The sequence below is a fragment of the Alternaria ethzedia genome (genome assembly GCF_023757985.1).
Source record: "Alternaria ethzedia strain BMP 0044 chromosome Unknown scaffold_18, whole genome shotgun sequence".
In the NCBI taxonomy this organism is placed as follows: domain Eukaryota; kingdom Fungi; phylum Ascomycota; class Dothideomycetes; order Pleosporales; family Pleosporaceae; genus Alternaria; species Alternaria ethzedia.
The window spans coordinates 533555-559163 of NW_026056211.1; the positions used below are offsets into that span (position 1 = coordinate 533555).

Sequence of the window (25609 nt, forward strand, 5' to 3'; positions counted from 1 at the left end):
AACGTACATGTATAATTCCACGACGTCATTTGGCTGCACGTACCTTGTGGCCTGTGCGTTGCAAGGACTACGTTCGAAAGCAAAGAAGCTGCTAGCAACTCTGAAATGCTTCTAAGAAGAAGTAGAAAGACACGATCGTCAAACTCGGATTGCTGGCGTTAGCTATCACGCTTTACATCTCGTCTACTTGATCAAAGGAAATAGCAAGCGCAACGAATCACCTAGGTAACGTGTGGATATATCAACACTCTCGCCACAGACTAATTAATACTACCTACAGCATACCACATCCAGCCATGATGTCCATCATCCTCAAATTCACCATCTTGGCAATCTACTGCTACGCCCTCTTCAGTGAACATGTTCCGGAAGCAACTCGGTTCATATTAGGTACCGCATGTACGCTCGCCAGATGCGACGACTTTAAGTCCTATAAAACCGACCCGGCTCTCGAAATGTGCAAACACAGTCTCGATATCCTTGCACAGCGTATTCTTGAACTAGAGACCCGTCTCAAAGAGAGCATGGACGAGGGTCGATGGGCCCGATTCACAGACCACGAAGATGACCCTGAATACGTGAAGGGGTTGATGGCGTGCTTGTCGGAGCGTGTGGAGGAGAAGAATCGGGGGGTTGGAAAGCGGGAGAGGGAGGAGGTAGAAGAAGGAGGGGAAGGGGAAGAAGAGGCTAAAGAGGGACGGGAGAGGGATGATGGAGAGATGCGATCAGAATTAGATGAGGCTAAGTGAACTCCATTCCTGTTCTACACGTTCCAGAGAAAAGAAAGTCCTGGTAACGCGAAAACACTTCTGGAATACTGGGGTGATTTGATGCGCTCTTTGATCTCTCCGGCTTGATGAGTGCAGGCAGCAAGCCCACTCTCATCGAGCATAGCTACATCATCAGAACGCACGGATCAGATCCCCATCGCGCAACGTAGACCCCATCCCATCATGTCATCGTACACCATCATAGGACTAATAATCCTTGCAACCTACTCCTCCGTCTGGTTCGTCCGCATCATTATCCACTCCCCGCTAATCATCGTATTGTACCCGAAATGGGCCAGGTTCCTCTCGCTAAGAATATCCGTCCTCGCTGTGATCGCAGCCTACCAACTCCGCACAAGCAATCAAGCCCTCCACACAAGCGACCAAGCCCTACAAGCATGCAGTCACAGCATTCACGCGTGCGAGAACGATCTCCAAAACGTCACGCAACAGTACGCACTACTAAAAGACAATCATCCTATGAAAGGGGTGCCAGTGTTGAGAGCTGAGCTAAGCAAATGTCAGACGGAGAGGAGTATGCTAGGGTGGTTCGATGATGCTTGGCGGGTGCATGTTGAAGAGCACGGAGACAACGATGACGACGAGTGGAGAGGGCAGATGATAGATACAATACTTGGACAGATGAAGGATTCGATCTTGTCTGCTGAGAAGAAGAGGAGGGACGAGAAGAGGGAGGAGGCAGAGGGGCACGAGAGGAAGTAGAGAGCAAATTGGATGTTGGGGAAGTGTGGAGATGCGAAGAATATCCTGGTGAGGCGGAATCCGTTCTAGAAAGCTGTAACAATGAATTGTGCGCTTTGGTCTCTGCGGTTTGGAAAGAGTGTAGCAAACGCAAATTCACGAGTGTAGCTATATCAACGAAAGGAAACGAAGGCAAGAACCCCCATCACGCAACAAAAACCACCTCATCATGTCACTACGACTCGTAATAGCCGGGCTCATAATCCTCACCCTCTTGATCACACTCTTCATCCCCCACCACTTCGAACTCAACCGGCTCCTCTTATCCAGCCTCCCCATCATCACCGCACTTACCGCCATCGAGCTCTATACGAGCGACCAAGCCCTCCTCGCTTACAGTCACGACCTTCAGACATGCAATCACGCCCTTAACATGACCCTACAGGGAGGGGTAGTACAAGCGCACAGACACAGTCATCACATGGCTGCTGTGAAAGCCAATCTGCGTGATTGCCTGGAAGAGAGGGATTTGCTGAAACGGAACGAGAAGGAGTGCGGCGCGCGTGACAAGGCGGACGAGGAAAGCGTGCAGTGGATAGATAAGATGGTAAGTGGTATGAAGGGGCAGATCAGGGAAGAGGTTTGCGCGGTTCGGGAGGAAGGAGAGGGGGAGAAGGAAGAGTAATGGGAGTGGAGGGTGGAGTGTATGGAGATGGCTGTTGGAGTAGTGCGAAGGTGACGCGATGGAGCCCTGGAGGCATCTCGCCACACAATGTTAGAATTCGGCGGTGGCTTGGAGATGGCGTATGAAAACATTAGATCATTTGAAGACTTTCATAAAAGTACGAGAAACGTAGCCTGACATGTAGAAGAATGGTCACGATGAGGGTGAACGTTGCCCATGTGCCATCTTGCACGTGCCCTCGCGTGTTGTTAGCGCGAATGGCGCGTCATAGCGAGTTGCATCCCGCGTTACCTGACCCGAACACTTACATGAACATCCGCAATGACGGATATATGGAGCGGAGATATTCTGCTACCCGACGGCAATGTTATTAGAGGTATACACTCTCACTTATCGGAAAAATTAGTCGCTAATCCTCACAGACGTCGGTCTCGCGTCGCAAAATGCCGCGTCTTCCCCAGCCCTCCCCGCGACGGCCTTGCGCTTCCTCACCACCGTCGACACCGCCAAGATCCCATTGTACCTTGCCGCCGGCCCCAGTATAGACGTATGGACGACAGAAGAAGCTACTCAAGCTTGGTTTGAGGCAGTCCTGCTGAGTAAGCCTACACTGGCACACGCGCCCAACAACGCCGCGAAAGAATGGTGGGACCTCGCGCGATCACAATCGCCAATTGGTTTTCTTGTACAAGTCCAAAGGGTTGAGGAAGACGGGCGAAAGCCCAGAGTGACCGAGATCCTCTTCTATGGCACCGTCGCCGCTCCCACCACAGCTGGGCTACCCACACCACCGTCCTCGTCTCCGTACATCGACAATGCGCACGCCGAGATACTTCCTGAGCTTCGAGTGCACGCACTGCCACTTTCGTCTGATCTTGTAAATGCCACCAGCATCGACTTGCCCATGGACGCCGAGCCTCAATTCCTCCCGTCGCAGCACGAGTTCCACAACCCCCCAACATCACCAAAACGGACCCGCGACATATTCGAAGAGGCTACCATCGCAAACAAGAAGGCACGAGGAAGAGGTGGAAGAGCAGTCTCGGCAGCAGCAGCCCGCGTGAGCGAGTCTCAGCAGGCATACAGTCACCGGAAGTCGTCGCTCTCTATCGATCTTAAAGCCTCGTCCTTCTCCGACTCCCGACCAACGTCTGCTTCCGACCATCTAGCCCGCCCTTCCTCGCGCCCACTGTCGCGATCGCCGAGCATAACCTCTGATACAAGACCTCACAGCCGAAAGGGCCAACCCGACGCGCATGCCAGGCGATCGAATCTTTCACAGGTCGCTACTGTACCCATACAGCCCGAAGAGCCAACAACCGAGTCGCGCAACAAGGACGCACTGGTCAAGGTGGTCATGGCGGCGATGCGCATGCATGGCTTGCAGCAGCGGAAACAGAACAGGTCTCGCCGCGCCTCCGTGGCTGGTGCCGAAGAAAGCCAGCAGCGGACCGAAGAAGCAGCCGCTGAAGAGGCTGCGAAGGACGACGAGTACAAGCTGATATACCACCAAACCTTCAAAGGTGCACAACTGGCACTGGTAAGACGCGTGAATCTACATCCGAGACCTTCGCTGACAATGTCACAGAGAAAGCACATGTCCGAGAAACCGCTACACGCCACGCCCGACCGAATGCGCGACATCGTTGAGAAGCTTCTGGCGCTCTTTCTCTCCGACCCGCTTGCGGAACCTCCGCCTCCCGAGATACCCGCGGACCCAGTTGCCACACCTGGTAGTAGACCTAGATTTGTGATCCCTGGGTCCACACATGGCCATGCCAGTCCATTCGACTTGCCTAGTACACAACGACGGCCTGGCATGATGAGATCTGTTACCGATAGCCACGTTTATACGGGGTCGCCCGTGAGTAAGAAGAGGGTTACCACGGGCGAGACATTGACCGTGCCTACCTGAGGGGTTGTGCGAGGTGCCAATACTGGATACGACGACAACCTCAACACCGTCGGCTATGATGATACACTCTCATCGGGACTGGATACGAGCCGCGGACGCGTCACCGGGGTTCTGCAGTTGATTTGTTCTTGCATGTTTCCTTTCTTGGCACCCGCTGCCACGCTTGTCACCATCAGTAAGCACTGTGGGACAATCATCAATCCTCCCAAAGCGGCAATTGTTAGAGGATATGCCGCAACGCCGTAGCCGTCGTACAGCGATGATCTACGTGCCCTTGCAGCGAAGTATTGCGCATACGAGTGCGTCATGAACCGCGGAAACCGATCTCGACCCGAGATAGTTGCCTCAGATACCTCGAAGCACCGTGGCTATGCAACGTAGCATCGGTCGCGTCATCACGGGACCGACATAAACTATAGTGTCGCAACAATGGCCCCGTATACGTTGAGCAGAGCTATAAAGCCCCGTCATGCGGTCGAAGAAGAAACCAATACCAAACTACATAAACATTGCGCAAACACCCATCCCGATCAACCTTATTCAATACTCAACATGCTCTCCAAGATCACCGCCCTCGTCCTCCTCGCGACCAGTTCATCCGCAGCCGCCCTTCCCCGAAGCGCAGACTGGACCTGGTCCGTCACCGACTTCAGCAGCGTCTGTTCCGCGTCAGCATGCCGCTACTCCTTCAACGTCTCCGCACCCGCCGGTCCTTCCGGCCAACCAGCCTTCGACGCGAAATTCTGCTCTGGAACCAGTCTCCAGGGTGGCTACAAATCTTGCGGTGTAGTTGGCATTGATGTACCGGGCGATGTGCAGACGCAAGAGTTCAACCGCGGGAGTGATGTCGGTGCGACTGTTAGTGTGCAGTACACGTTTACGCAGTGAGTATACCCTATGGGAGGAGGTAGGGGGGTTGAGGATGGTGAGAGCTGACATCTGGCAGGGGTGAGGTGAGGTACACGTACACGGGTAACGAGACTGTTCAGCATACTGGACTGGGTCCGGCTGGGAACTTCAGTATTGTGCCTACGGAGGTTACTGCTGTCGCTTAGGACGGATAGGGCGTCGCCGCCTATAAGAGCTGGAGAAAGTAGCTCAGCAATAAGGCAACTAACAGGGCAACTTGCAAATTGGTAAACTAAGCTCAAGATGCTGTGTATGCCACCTATGTAAATCCGTCCCACTCCACTCCTAATGTCGTCATTCTCACTCTAAGCCTTCAACCTCCCCGAAAACATTAGCAAGCAACGTTCCGCCCTGCATCATGTTGATGTACATGCTCCCACCCCGGTGTATGTGGATGTTAATCTGCGTTGAACGAGTATCGTCAGCGGTTACCTCCTCGATGTGCACTTCTTCTGGTTCCTCGCCGTGATTCTCATGTTCGTCTTCTCCATCATCATCGTCGTTGCTGTCTTCCGCATCTTCAAATCTCTCTGCATCATCAACGCGACTCTCGCCATCTCCGCCCATGTATTCCATAACCATGTTATGAACCACACCCTCTCGCAGCTCAATAGGATCAGCTTCCTGGGCTTCCGGATGGAGGATGTATGCCCGGTAACGGTAGATCCCCAGATACAACAACGCGGACACCACCGCTAGACTGTTCGCTACCAGCCAAGATGGGAATAGACCCAAGACTACTAAGTCCACGAGTGCAATGGTACAGTAGATTTTGATGATCATCCACTTGTTTTCCGCAGCGTGGGCTGCGCGGCGGGCTGCGGCTGCGTCGTGGGGGATGTTTTGGTCGGGCATGAAATGGATGGTGGAGGTTCTGGGCTGGCTTGGTGATGGGGTTGGGGTGAGTGTGTAGGTTGGAGATGGAATAATTCGGTAAAAATGGTGAGTTGATGATCTTAGACTGTTGGAAACGAAGAGTGGTGCGGAAGGTGATATGTAGCGTGGACTGATGTTTGCTGCAGGAGGCTGGTTGGCAATGTTGCTTTGTTACTTGTGCGGGGAAAGATCTAGTTGTTGCGTTGACATATTGCGCTGCGCGATATTACATACGGAAGAAAAGATTAGCTACATTTTCCTCCTCGCACTGGTTCATACGGTGTTCTTGAATCCAATTTAGCCCTATCTATCTCCATAAATGTCTACCAATTTCCGTCCCAGATCCATGTCGATCCCTTAGCCTCCATTGCTGTGATGATATACTTGTCGATGCCTCGATACTCCGCCGTGCTAAAGTGGTGCTGGTACGAAGTCAGTATGTGTCTCACTTGCATTTCGTGCTGCGACAACGTACCTATAACGATGCGAATCCAAATTAGTAACCCATCGGGTGATAATTCAGCGCTCTTCTTCTCATCGGTCTCTCTGTTTTGTCCATTGTAGTTACAGTCTCGGTAACGGTCTTGTAGACTGTACTCGACCACGGCGTCTCAATTTGCTCAACCGTTGTGGTCATCTTCTTGTGTAAAAGCACTCCATCGGCCGCATCTCCTGGGGCATGGATGCGCACTTCGTCGGCCGTATTACCTGGGGCATGGATGGGCACGATGCATGCGACAGATCCAGGTGCCTTTGTCTTCTCAGCCTCCTCGCGTAGTATGGCACAGACAATTAGGTGTGTCACAAACAGTGCCAGGACCAGTAACCATTTGAGAATCATGGAGACTTTTTGTGTCACCGAAAGGATTATGCTGTGGACCCAGGCTGACAAGTCCATCATATTCTTTCCGTCGTCCGCGACGCTAGCCATGTAGTTGAACGTGACGTTCGAGATCTGAATAGGTGCTTTGCCTTGGGAAGGCACGAACTTGAGGGCGAAGGTTGCCAATTTGAAAGCGGAGGTTGCAAATGCGGTTATAGTTGTGAAGGAGGAGGTAGCGGCGAGTGCGGCGAACAGTGCGAATGTGGCGAGAAGGACGATGGAAAGTTTCCTTGCCGAAGGAAGTCTGAAGTTCATGGTGCGAAAGGGAATGTCAGGGCGGAAAGTAGCGTTGGGATCGTCTTCCATCGTCGACGTCGAGATGCGGTGTGCGAAGAAGGGCGGGTGTGGTGACCTTAGGTCAATGATGATGATAATGACGAAGTGGGATGTAACGGTACAATGATAATATGGTGAAGCAACTAGATCCCACAAAGGACGAACGAGATCAAATATAGCGTGTTTTTACAGTAAACAGAGACGCGAGTGCGTGAGGCGCGTGCTGTTGTTAGGGAAGAGGAAGATGTCTTACTTCTACCTGGCGGCCGGTATCGCACGCGAGCGCCCAGCAACACGCCCACATGGCTGCAGATAGGTGGTTAGGTTTCAAAGATAACGTCCAGATTGACTGACCTGTGCCGAATGTCTCAGGTGAAATGCTTTGCGATCGTTCGATTGCATGTAGCTGCGAGAAGAGAGCCTGCTACGCGCCTGCATGGTCAGGTATAGAGGTCAGTCTGGGCTGGAGCAGATGCGGTAGTAGTAGCGCTTCGTGAACACTGCGAAATTGAAGGCATGCTAGATATTCGGTCTTTTTCGAGCTCATTAGTCATTATGAGGGTGTTGGAGCGTCGTCGCGTCCTCACCACGCAAGGTGTACGTCCTCGCACTGGCGAATTCGGCCGCGGCAGCGACATTGCAGCGGTACAGTCACGCGGAATACTCTTTGATGCATCTCAGGAAATCGTCGCAATCTACGGCAACGTGAAAGGCTTGGATGTAGACTGCGCGAATCGATGCTGAGCCAGGCTGCCGATGGTGATCTTGCACCGCAGGGCCACAGAAAGGAAGCTACGGTGACTTTGGCGATGCTGACTAATCATGGCCCACACACGCGACGCGACGCGTCGTGTCTTCTTAAATTTCACTCATCGCGTCCTCAGCGTCAGCACACGCGCTTTCGCCGACATCACACTATGACCAGCCCGGCATCAGCAGCAGCTCAAGACCTATCGGATTTTTTGTCATATGCGGCACGTCATGTGACTAGCATCGTCCGTCGCGCAGCTGGCGATGAGTGAGATCTACATGCGGCTTCCTCAATAATGGTCATCACGGACTTGCGATCAGAAGAGATTTGGTCACCACATTACATATCTGTCCATTGCCTACCCAGATGTACATCAATATCTCACTCTGTTCAAGGGAACAGATGATACCCACCAAACGTGGAACCCAGTAGTCTAAATCCTTTCAGCGTGTCGTCGAGCATTGTTCTGCGTACTAATGTAGCTCGCAATCCGCCTACTCGATATCTTCATTTATGAGACCGTCCAGCGGATATGGCACAACAACACCAAGTCGCCCGTCAGCTGAGTGCATAGCTCAGTACTCGACATACCACGCGCGATGCAACCTTACATTATCCAACCGGCCCTGCACCGCTCCGCAAGTAACAGTCTTATCACCCTTTTGAGGATCGGCCGCGAAGTCCAGTTCTAGACCACCTCCGCACTTGAGAAACCCAGGACTGTTAGCGCTGGATTCGAAAGAACAGTCTTCCTCGCTATCGATTTTAAGAGGCCACTTCTTGCCCGCCGTCACGTAAGGTGGATCGTGGATATTGGCGTCGTTCTGATACATGTCCTTCTCAAATTTTTCTTCGTCAATGACAGCATCCTTGAAGCGGCCATCGTCGACACAAAGTTTGACTGGTACACCTAGCGGGCCCTGGTAGATCTGCCACCATTTCTTAGCACCGTAGCTGGCCAGCAAGATCTGGATAGAATGGGTGGCCTTCGGCTTTGATGGAGTCGGAGCTGGAGCAGGTTTAGGTGGGTAATCGATCTCGAGCTTCTCTTTCACTTTCGCCATGATCGCCTTGGCCATCTCACGGTAGCCGCTCTCGGTGGGGTGGAAAGGTCGAAGAGTCAAACCCGGGTAGTTCTGCTGATACGGGCCGATCACATCGAGCCACTGCAGGTTATCTGGATCTTCTGCGACGGCTACATCGTTACCGGACTGGAGCGCGGCAGTCAAGTTGAACTCGATCTCGCGAGGGTCGTCGGTGAATCTACCAGTCTCGAGCCAGTGCTCAAACTCGGCTTGCGTCGGCTGGCGTCCCTCCTCTGCGTTACCATCGCCGTCGTCTATACCTCCCACCATCTCGCCCTGCCAACTGAATATACCACTAGGAGACATGTTCCACAAGTACACATTGTCGCCAAAGTATTGGTCATACAGCGTGTGACCAGGCTGACAGAAACGGTGACCTTCAAGATGCTGGTCGGTATCGACGAAAGTCGCCCGCTCCGGATGGAAGCTACCGTTTACTCCATCCTCGATGGCCTTGTTCAGATAGCGAATAAGCGCATTGATGCGCTTTCGCAAAGCGAGGGTAAGCCTTGGACGATCACTAGACCGCAAACCGAAGCTCACATTACTACACCAATCGCCCTCGCCACCCTCATCGAAGAAGAACTGGAAGTAGCCAACTACAAACAGCCGGAATTTAGGATTCTTCTTGATCTTGGGATGGTCGAAAACTTGATTGACGATCCATCGCGCGTCTTGAAAAAGCTGGTCGCGTCCTGTACCGAGAATATACTGCTTTGTAGCCTCGAGTTCCTTAGCACATTGACCGCTCTGATCAGGGTACTCGGGACCATAATCCGCTCCTTGTGGCGCGAAGATACATGCGTATGCGACACGAGCAAAGTTCGCGTTGTTGCCGCCAGCCTGTAACACGATCATGTCGACGTTGTCAGGGACGTCGTTGAGTTGGATATGGCCCAGATGCGGCTCGGCGTCGATCTGTCGCCAGCGAGTGCCTGAGCAGGACTGGAAATGGAACTCTTGTTCGCGGCCTTCGGGGATCCAGGAATTATCGCGGCTCATCTGCGGGGCGTACGCGTGGTTGATGCGGAGGCAGTGGTCCATGTTTCCGTCGTAGTCGGTGGTTCCGAAGAAGCCGTATGAGACGCCGCTCTATTCCACGCTCAGCAAGTGACTTCGACGATGCGAGCGCGCGTTTAGGTACTTACTGCCCACGAGTCGCCGAGACCAGACCAAACGTACTTGGTGGAAGCCACGTTGACTTCCGCGTCGGCTACCACTGTTGTGTTCTCGTAGACTCCTGTAGAGGAGCCGTCAAGAGGTGCTGCATATGGTGTACTAGCCATGGAGGCTGTCGACAGAAGAAGGAATAGCCAATGCATTCTCGCGAGGACTTCGAGTCTAATCGGATGGCTGTCCACGGATCTTGATGTACATCTAATAGCTCAGTCTAACACTAGCAAGTAGTCTCAAGTTCAGTCAACACTTGGGGTAGTGAGGGGTGAGTACTCGTTAGTAGCAAAAGTGTGGGCCAAGCTAACTGCATTAGTGAAGAGGTTCAGTCGACACCACCAGCAGAGTGCTTCGCCGCACGGATCAAGACTATACCTTGGGCGAAAGACCACCAATGCTGGAAAGGTCGGTATAGCATCAGATCCTTCACGATCGTCAATTAACACAAGACCATGAGGACGACAATACAATATCTCAACTACATCGAGTGGGCAAGAAAAGCTCGAACTCTACAAAACACATCATCCACCCTTTATTAATCCCGTCATGACCAGACGTAGCCACCGACAAAAGACACAAACTATTCAAGACGCGGACCTCACTGCATCTCCTTCCCTACCGCCTCGCCAACTTGATCAAACGGTCCGAAAGGATGCTGCTTACGCTTGAAGCCGATCTTCACGCGACCGACACGCTGCATCTTGTCCTCGAATTGCGTCCCGAGCCGCAACACAGTTTCTCTGTACATCGTCGCGGTGGTCCAGTCGTAAGAACAGCCGATGATGCGCTTCATACCGCCTTCAGAGCCAGCCATGAGGAAGCACACGGGTGGACGCTCGGCGAGGAAGAGCGTTGCAGTCATGTTACCGGTGTCGACAAGAGTAAAGATGCGTTGTTCGCCTGGTCCAGCAGTCTTCGCTCGTTGTACGAGAGCTGCGACAGCAGGGTCGGAAGTCGGATCGACGGGAACGCACTCGCCGTGAATATTGCGATGATGTCTCGACAAGGGACTAGCTGCTGCCTATGGAGTGCGACGACGAGATTAGCGCGACGTCATTAACAGGACGAGAGCATACATACGGTCCACTTCATGCGCCCAAGCCTGCCACCAAAGATCTGGCTCTCGATCGTGTCCAGGTCCATGTAGCCTTCGAAGCCAAAGAACCAGCATTGCTGCTCCCAGAACTTGCCAAGGAAGAGAAGGCGTAACAGCCATGGTGATAAGCCCATGACCACCAAGGAGTATAGTAGCAGGACGATGCCGATAGTGTTTGTGATTCCGGGAATAGCGACGAGTACGCATGCAGCGATGAAGATGATACCGCTGAGGCGAAGCATTCCCTTCGCGAGGAAGCGCTTCCAGGAGTCGCGCCGAGTGTGAGCGACAGGTGTAAAAGACTTCCACCGAACGTTCGCAGCCCGACAACCATCAAGAATGATGCTGTCGTCTTCTCCAACGCCGGCGATGCCGACATCTTGTGGCAGTATGTCCCAGAGCTTGGCGTTATACGCGTCGTCCATGGAATGCCAAGGCTGGTCTGGATGTTTGGGCAACATGCAGATCAGGCGCTCGAGAAGCTGATCGCTGCCGTTCGCAAGAGAGAGTCTGTGAGATGTTAGCAATGCGACGAGTGAACTGCAAGCGAGTGGCGACATACCGAGCGAACGCTTGGAAAGCAGAGTCCGTGCGATCAATTTGTGGCCTGACACGGAGCAAACCCATCAATGCGTAGCTGTGATCTCCGGGAAGATGCTCAGTGGTGTCGCGGTTATGCAAGCATTCCAGAGCAAGCGTGACCAGCTCGAGCTGGCTGAGGATCAAGTTCCCCTCGTAATGGTCGATGAGCTGCGGGGGTTAGCTGTCATGTAAATGTCGGTATTAGAGGCCATCTTACCTGTCGCGCGATGTGCGCATCATTCTGCCAGACGCGGGCAGCGAACTGGTTCTTTGGCACTTGCAGTGGCTGCGACAGATCGCTGTCGCGCACGTAAACGCAGATGTCTTTACCAGCGGGCGCCAAGAGGACTTCAGGAAAGGTCCATACGCGGTAGCCCCATTGCTGAAGCATGAGATCAGGTGTGTTGATCTCATAACGGTTGTTCGCTGGAGGGCACACGGCGATTGCAAGAGATTGCGCGCCTCGGATAACGTCGCATATTCGGTAGACCTCCGAGAGTCGTTAGCAAAGCTACAACCATGTTGACTGGGTTATGTGCTTACATCCTCCTCGAGCTGGTTGTCGGGCATGCAAGAGCACCCCACCCAATACGCAATAACGCCGGCATTGCGCGCCGCGACGTCAGCCATTTGATGTAGAACTCCGAAGTCTTCAGGGGTGTTGAACTGCTCAGCTGTATACGCGATGAAGACGTACGTGAGATCATGAGCATCGTGTTGGGCCAGCCTGCAGATGTCAGAGATGAAATAGAGGTACGCCATTGTTGACCTACCAATCGTCGACCTTTGTGATGATGGCCGGCCTTCCTGGCTCTCGCAAGAAGCAGAGATACCGAGGACGCAACACACGTTCGGCAATCGGGTTAGCTTGACTCGAAGCGTGGCCTTGAGGCCTGTGCATCTCAATCGCGTTCTTGGCAACCTTGGGATACCCAAAGTACTGGTATGGCAAGCCGTCATAACTGCCTCCGTTGCGAGAAGCGATCTCAGCAGGGCTCGGACTGGAGATCTAGATCACTCTCAGCTAAGACATCAAGCCGCGGTTGAAGTGAACTCACAAAGATCGTGATGAAGCAGGATGCGACGAACCACTTGAGACAAAGCATAGGAAGGTCTTCGTTAGGGATATTGCCGCCATGGCGCGAGAAGTCGATGTGGTTGAACGGCCAGTTCGCCAATCGCATGTAGACAGGCGCGACGTTGCGGACGAAGGTTCGCCTGTAGGTAGATCCTGTATTATTCTCGTAGATATCGTCGACAGCTTGTACGACGAGCTTGGAGACCTTTCCGTCCCAAGATGAGATGTAGCGGTCGTCGTAGTCACCAGTCCATTCGCGGTCAAAGATGTCTCGATGTCGGTGCTGACCAAGCTTCTGGTACGCAAGACCGGGCTTGCGGTAGAAGTTGGGGCGCTCCCACTTCATCGTAGTCCACGGGGAGAAGATGTGTGCGTATCCCTTGGGTGCGATCAATCCGTTGCGCTGAATTGCGTTAGCAGATCCCAGTACATGGGGTTCCAGCCCACATACCTCTATCACTGACTGTCCTAGACGCCTCTGGTTGGCTTCATGGTCGTCTTGGGGGGCAGGGGGATGTCCATATGGTGCAACCTCGCGGACGGATGCCTGAGCGTCGTTGCCGATCATCTTCGCCATCACGTAAGTAATGCTAGGCAAAACAAGCACACAGCCGATTTATGAAGCTTGACTGCGGGTTGGAATGTTGTGGCGGTGACTGTGGATACTGTTGATAGGGCTGATGATAATATCCAGCTGGTGCCTGTGCATCTATGAGAAAGACATGGAGAACAGAGAAGAGAAAACGTACTTGAGGCGCGAGCGTGGGCTGAGGATGTGGGACTGGTTGGTGTTGCACAACAGCTGCAGGCTTCAGAGCAGCGTTGTTTGGGTCGTAACCACCTCCACCGCAGTGATGCGATTGCGTCTGATGAATGCTGTCAGGCGGGTGTCGTGAATCATCGGGACTGGAGCGAAGACGTACCGGATAAGATTGCTGATACGACGGTACTTGTACAAAGGTGCCACTGCCGGGATCGAAGCCACCTCCGTGTCTTCCGAAGAGATTTGGAGGGTAAGCCTTGAGATGGTTAGCGGGTGATCGACGTGGAGGCCGAAGAGTCTTTGTACCATTCAACGTCGGTTTGTGAAACTGAGCGGCGGTAGTCTTGAACCTACACTTTGGAGACCTTGAGGCCGGCGATCGTGTCTAGTCTTATCAGGTCCAGGTCCGTTAATAGAATATGGTCGGGTGGCACGAGGGTAAAGCGCCTGCCTGAACGCGCGCGTTGCTGGAGTCGTTGCTTTTGACTCTATCCTAGACTTCAGCTCAACCTTCACCTTTCTTGGATTGGCCATTCTCTCGCATTCGGACCCTCTAACTTCCACTTCACGATATCGTGGCGTTTGCTGTGGACCCTGTATGCAGGAGACATATCCGGAATGGGTCGAGGCCCTATCGATGCGGCCTTCAGTACTACATGGTGGTGACCCTCCATGTAGACATCAGTCGTCGGACTGGGTGGTATCCATGCTTTGGCTTTGTTGGCACGGTGGGCAACCTCGGGGACTTTGCATATTCGCCTACCCTAGTACGCTGGTGTGGCTTGAAGCATTGTTCATGCGTACGGTACGCGGTGCTTGCCGCTCGCCATACAAACGGTGAACAACATGAGGCCATTCGTTGAAGTTCAGCTTCTCAAAAAGGTAGGTACCCTTAACATCCACTACAAACGTTCGCGGAAGGTTGTTGTATTTTTCGAAGCCATGCGTGCATCTAATGGGTATAGCAGCGACATTCGCCCGGCGGAGAGGTCTGAGGGACGTACTGTCCTTGGTGCGCTTGAATACCGACGTGCTGTAAAATTGAACTTGACAGGTACCGCTTTTCGCATTCTCGCGTACAGTACCACTTCGAGGGGCTCGGCTGTTTACCAGCTGCCATCTTGGCAGACTCAGCCTTGCGCCACCAATAGCGTAGCGCTGACGGCCTCTGCCGATAGGCTCGCTCGGACACTCCCTTCAGCTCTTGAAATTGCGTTTACCGCTTCGGACCAAAGCTGAAAAACGCCAAGTGCAGAACCGCTGGCCCGTGGCCGCATGCTTTCGTACATCACACCACGAGAGCGATGCTAGGCAGATTCTCGCTTGACAGGGTGCGCGGTTACGGTTTCGTCGAAACCAGTGGCGCTGGCTTTGCCCGCATGATTGACTGGGGCTGATAAACGAGCAGTGCAATCGGACAGACGCCCGGGTGTTGTCGCTACCAGTGAAGTACTCATGCAACGTAGGCAAGTGCTGGAGTACTGAGAGCTCTCTGCAAGTCATAGTATTCGCAATTTTACTGTCGCATTTGACTGCAATGATACCAAGCAAGAAGACAACTTTGTGTCGGCAACTGAATGCTGATCGCCAACCCTTTGACGAGTTCCGGATGAGAGCTGTGGCAGCTGCGGCGAAGCAGCCAGAGACCGCTGGCATAACACTAGACCTGTGCGAATGGCTTCATGACGCTGATAAAGGAATTGAGCAACTTGGCCTGAAATCTGTACCAGATCTCGAGTCAGAGAATAAAGGGATGGTTCGCGTGATGTGAGTACTTCCGTCAGAGGCACTCGAGATGCTGATCATCATAGAATTGCGCCTCGCGACACACCAACACCGGGAGCAGATGCGCTGGTAGAGCTTTTCAATTCATGCGGTATTCCGAGCGCGTTTGTAGACGAGAGCCTGCGAGACGTTTCTCAATCTTTTGCAGCGCGCGAAGACGCCGATGGCACGACGTGGATCTGGTTCCACCTCTTGTGTAAAACGTTAGCAGTGATCGATAACAAGATCGCCCCGGGCCCAGGTTTCGTGGAGGCTGAGGGCAAAGAAGCTAAGAGTCGACAGGCGGCGCGAGCTCAAAGCCAGGCGAACTTTTCCTGGATCAAGACAGGCATCGTGTTGAAGATCCGGAAACAATCAGACGACCCGCCTCCGCCTGTACGAACATCGAGTTCTGACAGCGATAAGACGTTGGCTCCTACCCCGACCAAAGCCGCGGTAGAGCTGATATGTTTCGGCGCACCCAGTACCCTACGGGACCGAATTCGGGCACTGACGAAGACGACATCGTGCGAGGCATTGCTGGAAGATCCGCATATGCTGCTCGACCTCGTGTTCGAGGAGATGTACAAGCTCCTGGACTGGACAGCCTGGGCTGTGTCGGATACGTTCGGGCCTTTGGAGACGGTGCGTGCGCTCCTTTTTCGACCAAGTGTCATGCTAATGTACTGTCAGCAAACCTTAGGGATAGCCAGTAGGGTTGGAAAAGCGACAGAGGAACTGCCGAAGGACCTCTTCACTGGGCTTCACAACCTGGCCAAGCATGCCATATATCTCCACGAGAACTGTGAAGCAGCATTAGCCACACTAAACGATCTGTATACCCATCATACAGCGCTGATGGGCACTGATCCAAATACCTTACAGAGACAAACCAAAGAAGCACTCAAATATCGACAGACTCTATTCGAATCGACGCAGCGACGGCTGACAAGTCTCAATGCGCGGATCTCGAACATCATCGGCTTGTCGTTCAACATCGTCACGCAGGGCGATAGCAAGTTGATGCAGTCGGAGAACCAGAGTATGAAGACAATCGCCGTCATGACGCTATGGTTCATGCCGCTAGGCACGGTAGCTTCCATCTTCGGTAGCCAGTTCATGAAGCTGCAGGATGAGTGGCCGCATCATATTACCGTCTCGCAGGACTTTTGGCTGATGTGGGGTATGTGAACTGCCACGACCTGCTCGTAAGACGCGCGCTGATCCTTTGTCGCAGTCATCGCGGTTCCTTTGACCCTCGCGGTCCTGTTGAGTAAGTGCAACCCGGATCCGGGGCCGCTGAAGACGTGTACTGACCTAACCGGCAGTTTGGCGGGTGTGGTACATGGACGCAAGGCACAGATTGATAGACGGAGTAGAAAAGAAGCAGGGTGAGCATGGCTATATGGGGTGGAGGACGTTACCACAGACGTTGCGCAGAGTGAAGGCGAGAAAGAGCGTGCCCGATGTGTGAGCCCCTGGGTCCACGGTCGATGATGTCATCAGGGCGCAGCGACCTCGGCAGCTGCAGCCGCGGCTCTATAGGCTCTCCATCTCGGGCTGCCCTGCCATCGCTCTAAACCCCGCCAGCGCTCAGCAGTGTACGGAACGACAACAGGTTCAGTCGTTTCGAGGAACAATGAGACGAGCGACGAGCCCATGTGCTCTTTCGACGCAGCCTCTCCATCACAAATGCCGGATGAAACAGCATCAGTAGAGTCGAATGACACCACTTCAGATTCTGGCTCAGCTATCGATCCAGCGATGCCACAACAGTTACTGATGACCGAGAGAGCATCAATCGACTATGACCTGTTTCATGTAGCATCCCCATCACAACCCCCCTCACATCATCCCATGATCCACCCCCAACCCCAACCCCACCATCGCCTCCCCATCCCTCTGCGCAATATCCACCGCCCCACTAACCTCAATAAAGTCCTCCAACTCCTCACTCGTAGTCTTCAACTTCTCCTTCACAGCCGTCACACCCTCCGTACCCACAATATGCCTCGCAGGAGGATTATCATGCCCGCCAATCGCCGTGAGCGCATGAACAGTCTCCGCAATCAAATTACTCTTGACCCCCACCGGCAACGGCGCATACAAACTCGTCACCGTATCTGAACTCAACAAATCGCCCATGGTGGGCTCCGCGTCTGGATTGGTGTCAGACATCACGCTTTCGTCGCCGGGGGATTTGGTTGCACTGTTTGTGTTTTCGTCGAAGGGGGCATGGGCAGACGGGTTGTCGATTCTTTCTAGTTTGTCGAGGAGGCCGGAGAAGATTTCTCGGGCTAGCGGCGCGGGGTTCTCGCCTTGCAGGTATTCGGACATGGGCGGCACGGAGGTTATTCGGTTGGTGAGGACGTTGACTTCCATGTTGGCTTGGACTAGGGACATTTTTACGTTGAAGGGGGCGATTTCGTAGGCGAGGGACTGGGGGGTGTTAGATGGTGTGGTGGTAAGGGTTGGGGGTGGTGCTTGAGTACATCGCAGTAGCCTTCGACGGCCCATTGGGAGGAGCAGTACATGCCTAGGCCGGGTGTTCCTAGATGGCCAGCTGGAAAAGGTGAGATCAGTCAAAGATGGCTTTTGATGGTGACGGTGACTCACTGATACCGGTTATCACGATGATGTGGCCATTCTTGCGTTCGCGCATGATCGGAAGTACGGCTTTGATGATATTGACATTCGCGAAGAAGTTGATCTCGAAGATCTCATCGACCAGGCTTCTGGTGCGGCTGGTCTGCGCAAGTTCCTCTACTGAGCCGATCACAGCTGTACATGAACTGTCAGTTTCATTTTGTCAAGCAGGGCAAGGTCACAACCTTCACTAGCAGCGCACAACAACACGTCGATGCGCCCAAACGCCTCCACAGCCTCAGCAACAGCTGCTTGACATTGGCCGACTACCCTACAAAACAAAACCGTCAGCACGCGCAACACCTCATAACGAATACCGGAATCGCACACTCACCTACTATCCAACCCAACCACCCTCAAATGCTCGCGCCATCGGTCCATTCCCTTCACATCCTCCAAAAACGTCCGAAAATCCTCACTCTGGCCTTCTCTCTTCTCAAACTCCAGCGGCATAACGCCCGCGACAACATAATCGCCATGTTCCAGCACTTGCCGCGCTAACGCGATGGCAATAGGCGATGCGCCTCTTGTGATGAACCACACGCGCGGAGCATTGTGGGGCGGGAAATGCGGGGACTTGGGCCGTGGCGGCTTCGACGACGCAGATAATGGCGCATTGCTTGTCATGTCGGGGTTAGAAGGGATGGTGTGCACCTCATGTTGACTGGCGCGTCTTCATGCTGCGGCGATGGGATGCGCGGTGGAGACCGGGTATGTGGGGCGTGGAGGGCGCAACGCCGCTAGTGGTGTGCTTTAGCGTGGTCGAAAATGACTGAACGAGCAGAAACACCATCACGACTTTGCCAAGACTTGGGGATATTGCGCATTTTACGATTAAAGCCAGCGGAATCCTGGAGCCTTGGAAGGATATACGTAACGATAGTAGGGCTTTGCTTTCTGTTGTCGTTCTAACATCCAACCTCAATCTACCTCCTGCACCCCTAAAAAAGCCGCCCTTTCACCTTCACTTCAGGTATGTCAACTCAGTCGTCATCGGCTGGCCATGAACCAGCCTCCTCGATTAAAACTCTTCTCGTTACTCCCAGCCCCCTGCCGCACATATGAAGCAGAATCTCCAGCTCCTTCAGTCTCAAATCTTTCTCTCCAACCTACACTCAACTACTACACCCCATCTCCACAATTCTTCAATCAATTCCCCAAAAGCACATCTTTCCATACATTCAAAAGCCACACCACCTACACCATGAGTCTGCTACTAAACCAGTTCACCAACCACTGGACTGACCAGTTTCCGGACTACAGCAATCAAACCACCTATACTCTGCCTTCAGACGGCACTGCCCAGTTTGACCTGGCAAAGTGGTTGGAGAACGCTCAAGAAGAGCTACGAGTTGAAGAAGATCGCTGGCTCGCTGAAGACTTCGACATCAACGAGCCTGCTCCGCGACCGGTCAAGATCCGAGCTAGAGACTCCGCGCAGTGGATCAAGAAAGACAACCGCAACTTCACTGGCCGTCGCAAGCGTAGACGTGAACTCCCTGTTCCGCGCGCCTTCAACAAGCCATTCACGCTCATGCAGCACCAACGCCATTCCATCCACCTCATGGGCAGGGTCCTCAACGTCCGCACCAATGGATCGCCCTTCACGCTCGTCCTTGATGACCTCAACCAGCGTGCCGACATCTTTATCAGCGAGATCACCCGCCGCGCCCTCTCTCGCAACGTCAACGTCGTCTTCGTCACATTCGAGTCTGGCCAGGCCATGGCACCGATCCGCACCGTTCAGGGCTTCGGCATGACGAGCGACGAGATCTTGAAGAATTTGCGCAAAGCCATGGATGATGCCAAAGAGAGCATCGTCGTCATCGACAACCTCCACGAGCTCCTCTACACTTACGGCGTCGACATGACCGCGCTGTTCCAGCTCGTCGTCCACAAGTACGCTTCCACTCTCGTCGGCATCTACCACCAAGACCTGCTCGACAACCCAACAGAGTCACCATACGCCCCACAACCCCTGGAGCTGATCAAGTACATGGCCACCTCCATCATAACCTGCAAGTCCTTCGCGCACTGCCTCGCCGCCAAAGCCGCCGCCGAGCGCAGCCTGCCCGAGCCCACCTGGGGCATGCTGGAAGCCGCCGAAGGCATCATCCAAGACCTCGACGCCAACGACAACCGCGGCATAGTCATGGAAGCAGAGTTCCGACGCAAGTCCGGTAAGCCAGAGGGTGAAACCTACTTCCTCCGCACTCCCCGCCCGGAAGACTACCACGACCCCATGCCTGGCATCCCCAACGGCACGCTCAAGCAGGAGTACGTCATCCTTCTCGACATGCAGCCCGCATACGCTGGTAACGTGTCTGGCCTTATCCAAGATGCCGCTGAGAACCCCAACTCGACTTTCAACCTTGCGCTCACGGAGAAGCAGAAGCAGGCGCGTGAGGAGGTCGTGCTGCCTTACTTTGATGCGCAGAAGGGTGAGGGTGCTGGTGAGGGTGGTCGCATCCTGTATGACATGGGCTCTGAGGACGACTTTGACGAGGAGGAGGATGAGATTTGAGGATGCTTGGTGCGTCATTGGGTTGGGGATATGGGCGCTGGTCGCAGGTTTGAGTTGCACTTCTGAGATACCCTGTCTAGTAGGGCGACGGCGTTACGGCAATCATTGATGGGAGAGCGAGATGCGCGATGCGCAGGCAACGTGATATGAGCAGACTGAGAGAGAGCTCTTGCCTTGAACTGACAGACGGTCTCACGGACGGATGGTGTTGCGTCTCCTCAAGATGCGGCAGTCGTACATGACGAATAACATAACAAAACTCATTGCTTTTGCGCTTTGCTTGACATGAGTGAGTTGATACTCTGCCTACTAACCCATCTCTCCGACCTCCACGTATCGTGATTGAGCCTCGCGCATAGCATCTGCACCATGGTAGGGCTGAACCCTCAGCCTTGGCACCCAAACTCCCCCAACTCACCAAATAATTCCCTTGCGCCAACCACACCCACACCCCCAACACCCCCCTCCACACCATGGCAGACAACGAGCGACCGCGCGCAACATACAGCGACCCCTTCGAGCGCGACACCCGGCGCGCACCCCGCGAAAGCCGCGATCGAGGCGGCACACCCACCGAGCGCCGCGGCAACCGCTCGCGCAGTCCGCAAGAGCGCGGCGGCCGACGCGACAACCGGTACCGCTCGAGATCGCCGTTCCGAAAAGACGAACGCGACGGTGGAGTTAGGGGAGGAAGAGGGCGAGGACGTGGTGGACATGACCGCGGACGGGGCCGCGACGACAGGAGAGGAGGTGGAGGTGGACGAGACGAGCGCCCCAACTTCCGCGACCGCTCGCCCCAACCGCCCAAAGGCCCACGAAGTGACAACGCGCCTCCATCTCGCAGTGCACGAGCGCCTCCAACCGGTCCCCGGTCCTCCACCGTCGATCCTATCAACCCTATCAAGAGAGAAGAAGAAGCCTCACCCGATGTCGAGATGAAAGATGAGCGCCAGAAGCCAGAAGACATGGACGACGAGGAGTGGGAGATGCTGAAGATCATGGGGTTCGGCGGGTTCAAAAGCACGAAGAACACAAAGGTACCCGGGAACGATAAGAACTTTGGGGTGAGGAAGGATAAGCAGTTGCAGGCTAGGCAGTATATGAATCGGCAGGGTGGATTTAATAGGCCGTTGAGTCCTAGTCGGAGTTGAGGGGGTGGTTTGGGGACTGAGGTTTAGGATCACAAGGTTGGGGAGGATGGAGGAGACTGGGGGTTGGGGTCGGAGAGATCGAGGAGGAATGGCTCATTTGCAGAGGGTTTATACACTACTTGGCGGTGTCTTTGGGGTTGTGACAGCTTTAGCCATCCACCTGAAGCACAACCGCGCAGAGCAGGACGCACTTATGCCGCCTTGGGTGACTGGTTGAGTTGTGAGATGCCATGGAAGGGTCTACATCTATGATCACGCGGCTCATGGTATGGTGCCTCATCTCCCCTTGTACTTCGCGCGGTTTCTTATGAGTCTGACCGAAGCAGAGGAATCTGCAATGCATCAAACCTGGTTGTGAGTAACAGGTACATCAGTCCAGGGAATTTGGCGGCATTCGAGCTCGATAGACTGAGACAACTACGATATCATTGTTCCACCCAATCACTACCTTTCTTCGTGATCTGCTCGAACACAAATTTGCTTGCTTGCTAAAACACCGTAGTTCGTCATGTAATCGCACCCTTCAAAACGGCAGACGAACATATTCGGGAGTCGCCTCCACCTCGGCCAATCAACGACCGAGGAAGTTGCGGGTGCTCCGCGAAATGTGTCCCAAACCCCCGCAAAGCTCCAGCTCCAGCTCCAGCTTCACTCAACACCATGACGCGCGAATCTCGGCATGGCACCCTTTGGAAGGGGCTCACGTGCCTGTTCGCCCTTCAATTGCCCCTCGTGAGCGCGCAGGTCGCCGAAATCGAGAAGGCAACCAATGCGAGCTTGCTATGGGGACCCTACCGCCCAAACCTCTACTTTGGCGTCCGGCCGCGCATTCCCAAGAGCTTGATGGGCGGTCTGATGTGGACCAGAGTTGAGGACTACCAAAGCGTGCAGCATAGTAAGGCCGTAATTCACAGCTTGAATCGAACTCATTGCTGACTGTGTAGACTTCCGACACACGTGCGAGCAGCACGAACTCGATGGCTACGGCTGGGACGAATACGATGTGCGCAGCGGCGGCCGACAAACGATCCACGACCCTGCGAACAAGATCGACATCACCACTGAGTTCATCAAATTCCCTGGCGGAGAGCATGGCGGCAGTTGGGGCGCGAGGATCAAGGGCACACCACGAGAAGACGCAGGCCCGAACCTGCGCACGACAGTCGTCTGGTACAACACACTCGCTGGCTTCGGCAACTTGGGCATTGAAGGTGCTGATCCCGAAGAGCCTGGCATCGAGGGCGACGTGGTCCTGAAGGGCCAGACGAAGGAATTGGGCGAGTTCGAGCTCACGGTCACCAAGGGCACCGGCGAACATCCCATCACTGGACACCCAAGCTACGACGAGAAGCCTCTGGACCGGACTCTAGCACACAGCGGACAGGTGCCAGAAGATGCGCTGTGGCAGGTCAAGGCCATGATGTTCGCGCACATGAAGGGCCAGATCGACGTCCTGGTCCCCAAGTACGGCGAGGACAACCCCCCACCGCCTGCACAGGTCTACACCATCCAGCATCTGCCGGGCAAGGGCAACATGCACCTGGTTCAGAAGGTCTTTGAGGGTCCCTTCGAGTTCGACATCATCTTCTCATCTGCATCGGCGCCCGAGAAGATCACATCTGAGCATCTCACCGAGCAGATCGATTCGGTTACCTCTAGCTTCTCGACTCGCTTCACGGATATCTTCAAGCCCCAGACACCTTTTGTCAAGGAGCGCTATGAGGAGTTTGGCAAGTCGCTCTTCTCGAACCTTATCGGTGGCATCGGCTACTTCTTCGGTGACTCTCGCGTCGACCGATCCTACGACCCCGCCTACGAAGAGGATAGCGAAGGTTTCTGGGAGGAGGCGGCTGAGGCGCGAGCTAGGAACCCAGCTCAGCTGGAAGGACCGTCCGAGTTGTTCACTGCCATCCCGTCGCGACCTTTCTTCCCTCGTGGTTTCCTTTGGGATGAGGGCTTCCATCTGCTACCCGTTATCGACTGGGATGCAGACCTCACGCTTGATATCATTAAGAGCTGGTTCAAGCTGATGGACGACGATGGCTGGATCGGGCGCGAACAAATTCTCGGTCCTGAAGCTCGCAGCAAGGTGCCGGAGGAGTTCCAGATTCAATACCCTCACTACGCCAACCCGCCCACACTCTTCATGGTCATCACGTCGTTCCTCGACAAGCTTGATGCTATGAAGACTGACACTAGTAGCGAGAAACTGCAGCAACAAAAGTCCTACTCGATGCAACTCTCGAACCGCGAAGCCGCCCTGGAATACCTCCGTTCGCTCTACCCACTACTCAAACGCAACTACTTCTGGTACCGCAAGACCCAGGCTGGCGACATCAAGAGCTACGACCGCGAAGCCTTCTCCACAAAAGAGGGCTACCGTTGGCGCGGACGCACACCTTCTCACATCCTCACCTCTGGCCTTGACGATTACCCTCGAGCTCAGCCACCACACCCGGGTGAGCTGCACGTCGACCTGATCAGCTGGATGGGCATGATGACCCGCGCAATTAAGCGCATCGCAATCTACCTGGACGAAAAGGACGACGCTGCCGAATTCGCACGCTACGACGAAGCTATCGTTCGCAACATCGACGACCTCCACTGGTCGAAGAAGGACAAGACCTACTGCGACGCCACCATCGACGACTACGAAGAACACTCGCTAGTCTGCCACAAGGGCTACATCTCCCTGTTCCCCTTCCTGACGGGCTTGGTCGATAAGGACAGCGAGAGACTAGGCGCTATACTCGACCTGATAGAGGACGAAGAGGAGCTCTGGAGCCCTTACGGCATCAGGAGTCTAAGCAAGAGCGACGAGTTCTACCACACCGCGGAAGATTACTGGCGCGGTCCTGTCTGGATGCCTATCAACTACCTCGCTGTCTCGCAATTACTCGTAAGTCCCATGTCACTCCCCTCTCACAATGCAAGTATACTAAGCATCCTTCTCCAGAACGTCGCAACCACACCCGGCCCCCACCGCGCTCGCGCAACCAAGATCTACACCGAACTACGCAAGAATCTAGTCAATACCGTGTACGATAGCTGGAAGGAGACGGGCTTTGCTTGGGAGCAATACAACCCTGAGACTGGCAAAGGGCAGAGGACGCAGCATTTCACTGGCTGGACTAGTTTGGTTGTTAAGATTATGGCTATGCCGGATTTGAGCGGTGGGGAGGAGCAGGTGAGGGATGAGTTGTAGATGGGTGTGGGATGGGGAGATGGGGTATCAAGAGAGGTGGGACTAGGGTCATGTCGTGGGCATGGACAAATCGACCAGGTGACGCGGTCAAGACGACTGCTCACGCATCGCGCGCATGTCTACGACCCTTCAATTCTACGTCCAACTGTGGAGGCTCCATGCCTAATTCGTTGATACTGGGCAATTAACTGCTTGTACTTTGAGTGACGCCACGATCGCCATGGACGTCCAAGAACGAATGTTGACCTCGCGTACTGCGGTCGCTGTTCGATCGACCAAGGCATCTCGTTCTTCATAAATGCAGCTGGCGTGCGGCGAGGTCTAAGTTAAGCCGGAAGAGCAAAAAGAAAAGTGATCTTACAGATTCTGCGCAAGGCGGGCTTTGTAGCCGGTGGCGCAATACATACATGAACGCTACCAACGCGTACAGAAGCACTCATCTTCAGAAGCCCACTAGTCGACTACGAGATAGTCTGTGGTGTATCTCGCAGGCAGATCTAGAGTGCACGTCAACGCCGTGCAGAACACATTGGAGTGGCGACGGCATGCTTTCCTGTCGTGGAGAATTGCGCTTGCTTTTTACCGGTGTATCTGCGAGAACAGCGGCCCGCAGCGACGTGCATCCATCATGCACAGCCAGCTCCGATGTTTTGCAGGCGCTGTCGTTTGTGGTGGTGTGGATTGTCGTCCTTTGCGCGAGAGCGGGAAGGATCGCCCCACCTTTGCACTCGGCAAGACCGAACCGCAGTTCTCCGTCGGGCCAGGGAGTCCTTCC

General features: G+C 54.2%; 13 protein-coding genes across 13 annotated transcripts; 8 read left to right on the plus strand and 5 right to left on the minus strand.

Moving 5' to 3' along the window:
* Window positions 1-299: 299 nt before the first annotated feature.
* On the plus strand, window positions 300-749 carry J4E87_007090 (uncharacterized protein; the record flags this gene model as incomplete). Its single annotated transcript, XM_049378687.1, has 1 exon — window positions 300-749. One exon carries the CDS (start codon window positions 300-302, stop codon window positions 747-749), a length of 450 nt encoding a protein of 149 aa, XP_049231708.1.
* Window positions 750-953: 204 nt separating this feature from the next.
* Window positions 954-1493, plus strand: J4E87_007091 (uncharacterized protein; the record flags this gene model as incomplete). The annotated part of the gene is made up of 2 exons (XM_049378688.1): window positions 954-961; window positions 1070-1493. 2 exons carry the CDS (start codon window positions 954-956, stop codon window positions 1491-1493), a joined length of 432 nt encoding a protein of 143 aa, XP_049231709.1.
* Window positions 1494-2478: 985 nt separating this feature from the next.
* J4E87_007092 (uncharacterized protein) lies at window positions 2479-4072 on the plus strand (the record flags this gene model as incomplete). The annotated part of the gene is made up of 3 exons (XM_049378689.1): window positions 2479-2533; window positions 2580-3697; window positions 3746-4072. The coding sequence occupies 3 exons, from the start codon at window positions 2479-2481 to the stop codon at window positions 4070-4072; spliced, it is 1500 nt and encodes a 499-aa protein (XP_049231710.1).
* Window positions 4073-4624: 552 nt separating this feature from the next.
* On the plus strand, window positions 4625-5127 carry J4E87_007093 (uncharacterized protein; the record flags this gene model as incomplete). Its single annotated transcript, XM_049378690.1, has 2 exons — window positions 4625-4956; window positions 5019-5127. 2 exons carry the CDS (start codon window positions 4625-4627, stop codon window positions 5125-5127), a joined length of 441 nt encoding a protein of 146 aa, XP_049231711.1.
* Window positions 5128-5281: 154 nt separating this feature from the next.
* Window positions 5282-5836, minus strand: J4E87_007094 (uncharacterized protein; the record flags this gene model as incomplete). Its single annotated transcript, XM_049378691.1, has 1 exon — window positions 5282-5836. The coding sequence occupies one exon, from the start codon at window positions 5834-5836 to the stop codon at window positions 5282-5284; it is 555 nt and encodes a 184-aa protein (XP_049231712.1).
* A 344-nt stretch (window positions 5837-6180) lies between these two features.
* On the minus strand, window positions 6181-7046 carry J4E87_007095 (uncharacterized protein; the record flags this gene model as incomplete). The annotated part of the gene is made up of 2 exons (XM_049378692.1): window positions 6181-6279; window positions 6426-7046. 2 exons carry the CDS (start codon window positions 7044-7046, stop codon window positions 6181-6183), a joined length of 720 nt encoding a protein of 239 aa, XP_049231713.1.
* Window positions 7047-8342: 1296 nt separating this feature from the next.
* On the minus strand, window positions 8343-10138 carry J4E87_007096 (uncharacterized protein; the record flags this gene model as incomplete). The annotated part of the gene is made up of 2 exons (XM_049378693.1): window positions 8343-9944; window positions 10001-10138. The coding sequence occupies 2 exons, from the start codon at window positions 10136-10138 to the stop codon at window positions 8343-8345; spliced, it is 1740 nt and encodes a 579-aa protein (XP_049231714.1).
* A 485-nt stretch (window positions 10139-10623) lies between these two features.
* On the minus strand, window positions 10624-13853 carry J4E87_007097 (uncharacterized protein; the record flags this gene model as incomplete). The annotated part of the gene is made up of 11 exons (XM_049378694.1): window positions 10624-11046; window positions 11106-11631; window positions 11684-11871; window positions 11921-12193; window positions 12247-12430; window positions 12477-12712; window positions 12762-13184; window positions 13233-13349; window positions 13531-13647; window positions 13705-13800; window positions 13851-13853. The coding sequence occupies 11 exons, from the start codon at window positions 13851-13853 to the stop codon at window positions 10624-10626; spliced, it is 2586 nt and encodes an 861-aa protein (XP_049231715.1).
* Window positions 13854-15153: 1300 nt separating this feature from the next.
* Window positions 15154-16499, plus strand: J4E87_007098 (uncharacterized protein; the record flags this gene model as incomplete). The annotated part of the gene is made up of 3 exons (XM_049378695.1): window positions 15154-15311; window positions 15356-15953; window positions 16002-16499. The coding sequence occupies 3 exons, from the start codon at window positions 15154-15156 to the stop codon at window positions 16497-16499; spliced, it is 1254 nt and encodes a 417-aa protein (XP_049231716.1).
* Window positions 16500-17153: 654 nt separating this feature from the next.
* Window positions 17154-18407, minus strand: J4E87_007099 (uncharacterized protein; the record flags this gene model as incomplete). Its single annotated transcript, XM_049378696.1, has 4 exons — window positions 17154-17747; window positions 17801-17871; window positions 17925-18089; window positions 18293-18407. The coding sequence occupies 4 exons, from the start codon at window positions 18405-18407 to the stop codon at window positions 17154-17156; spliced, it is 945 nt and encodes a 314-aa protein (XP_049231717.1).
* A 751-nt stretch (window positions 18408-19158) lies between these two features.
* J4E87_007100 (uncharacterized protein) lies at window positions 19159-20478 on the plus strand (the record flags this gene model as incomplete). Its single annotated transcript, XM_049378697.1, has 2 exons — window positions 19159-19162; window positions 19247-20478. The coding sequence occupies 2 exons, from the start codon at window positions 19159-19161 to the stop codon at window positions 20476-20478; spliced, it is 1236 nt and encodes a 411-aa protein (XP_049231718.1).
* A 473-nt stretch (window positions 20479-20951) lies between these two features.
* Window positions 20952-21629, plus strand: J4E87_007101 (uncharacterized protein; the record flags this gene model as incomplete). The annotated part of the gene is made up of 1 exon (XM_049378698.1): window positions 20952-21629. One exon carries the CDS (start codon window positions 20952-20954, stop codon window positions 21627-21629), a length of 678 nt encoding a protein of 225 aa, XP_049231719.1.
* Window positions 21630-22289: 660 nt separating this feature from the next.
* J4E87_007102 (uncharacterized protein) lies at window positions 22290-24834 on the plus strand (the record flags this gene model as incomplete). Its single annotated transcript, XM_049378699.1, has 3 exons — window positions 22290-22524; window positions 22574-24528; window positions 24586-24834. The coding sequence occupies 3 exons, from the start codon at window positions 22290-22292 to the stop codon at window positions 24832-24834; spliced, it is 2439 nt and encodes an 812-aa protein (XP_049231720.1).
* Between the last annotated feature and the right edge of the window lie 775 nt (window positions 24835-25609).